The 1,687-nt window shown below is 46.5% G+C and overlaps 1 protein-coding gene across 2 annotated transcripts in view; it reads right to left on the bottom strand.

Moving 5' to 3' along the window:
- The window catches only part of cops8 (COP9 signalosome subunit 8), a 21,778-nt gene that overhangs the window by 9,181 nt on the left and 10,910 nt on the right, over positions 1-1,687 (bottom strand). For both annotated transcript variants that reach the window (XM_015056976.1, XM_015056974.1), the window contains exon 4: positions 1,204-1,336. In XM_015056976.1, the coding sequence (XP_014912462.1) occupies positions 1,204-1,336 (133 nt within the window). The remainder of the gene's footprint in view (positions 1-1,203; positions 1,337-1,687) is intronic.

Genomic DNA, 1,687 nt, shown 5'->3' with positions numbered 1-1,687 from the left:
ACTACAACCGACCGATCCAACTACAACCGACCGATCCAACTACAACCGACCGATCCAACTACAACCGACCGATCCAACTACAACCGACCGATCCAACAACTACCGACCGATCCAACTACAACCGACCAATCCAACTACAACCGACCGATCCCAACAACTACCGACCGATCCAACTACAACCGACCGATCCAACAACCCTAACCCAGTTTATAGTTGTTGAGTTTTGCTAACTCTGTGGTAGATTTAACCTGACTGACCAGGACTACAGTTAGAAACTGCGCAGAATATCAGGACATTTTAAAATGTTAACAACAGAACTACAGCAATGCATTCTGGGTTCAGGATATACGTCATTTCCTGCGACGCATCATGGCTGGAGAACGTGAGGAAACAAAGCGTCTGCGTAATCAGACTTCACCCACTTCAAAATAAGAGCATGAGTAGAAAGGATTTTAAACAGTCAATAAGCAAAATTTCAAAACAAATGTTGAACTTCATTCATCTGAAAGTTTAAAAACAGCCAGGTAAATTAGAGCTTTAGAATTTATCCAGAAAAATGTATTGAGGGGAAGCTAACCTTGCTAAGCTTTCTCAAAGTTAGAAAAAATGCTAAAAATAAATTAGCTCCACTGTTAGCAGATCAGCGGAGGCGTGTCCACTGCTGCTGTGGCGTCTACAGGTGAGTTAGCACAACGCCAGGGCAGAAAGGCATCAGCAACAACCTCAGAGGAGCAACTGTTGCTGCTCAACAACCTGGGAGCCTTCAGTTTAGATGAAGGTCATCCTTCCAGAAACACAACGATGATCAACAAGTAAAATCCTCAAACGTCTGAAACGAGTCAAACTGTGGAACAAGTTAAACAGAAACTGTAACATTAACAAATCCAAATGTTTACTTGAACAGTTTTATTAGAGCTGCCAGCTGTTACCAAACCGTCTGATGAAACTCTGTTTATGACATCAACAACAGATCAACATCCAGAGAAGTTATTTTAAACTGTTGCACAACCAACAACAGCGCCACAATCACTCAGGACGCAATAAACTCCTGCTGACATCTCCAGGAGAAAACCCCGAGATCACAGTGCCAAGACAGGAGGCTAGCCCTGCAGCTAGCTGCTGTAGCTAACGCTGCAGCTAGCTGAGTAGCAGCTGCTCAGTGATGTGTCTGATATGCTGAAGTGTTTTCCTGCATGAAGTTACCTCTGAGGACCTCCATGACAGGCAGGATATTCTCGGACCACTGGTGGGCTGCGATGGCCGTGTAGATCCCCGGGAAGTCTCTCTGCCAAATGCGCTGGCCGACGGCCCAGATAGCTGCTAGCTCAGGGTTAGCCTGCAGCCGAAAACAAGACAGAAGCCTTCAGCAACCAGAGACACGCCTCCATGCAGTGGGAGTATTTAGGATTTTCACTGCTGTGTCTGACAGCTGCTCTGCTCAGCCTCACAGGACACAGAGGACAGACATCAGCACTGCTGAGACCCCTGCAGTTCCCACACAGCTGCTAGCTTAGTTTGAAACTTAACTTTCCAGGATTGGGCTGAAAATTCATGTTTTGTATAATTTCCTCCATTTCACAGTGAGCGGCTCTTCTAGGCTTTACGGCAGGGGTCCCCAAACTTTATCCTGTGAGGGCCACATAACTTTTCCCTTCTCTGGTGGCGGGCCGGACATTGTTGACTGGGG

This window comes from Poecilia latipinna, unplaced genomic scaffold (assembly GCF_001443285.1).
Source record: "Poecilia latipinna isolate Pla-1442-1.1 unplaced genomic scaffold, P_latipinna-1.0 Scaffold1424, whole genome shotgun sequence".
Lineage (NCBI taxonomy): Eukaryota > Metazoa > Chordata > Actinopteri > Cyprinodontiformes > Poeciliidae > Poecilia > Poecilia latipinna.
The sequence above is the reverse complement of the archived record's forward strand: the minus strand, read 5'-3'. Positions and strand labels throughout refer to the sequence as shown.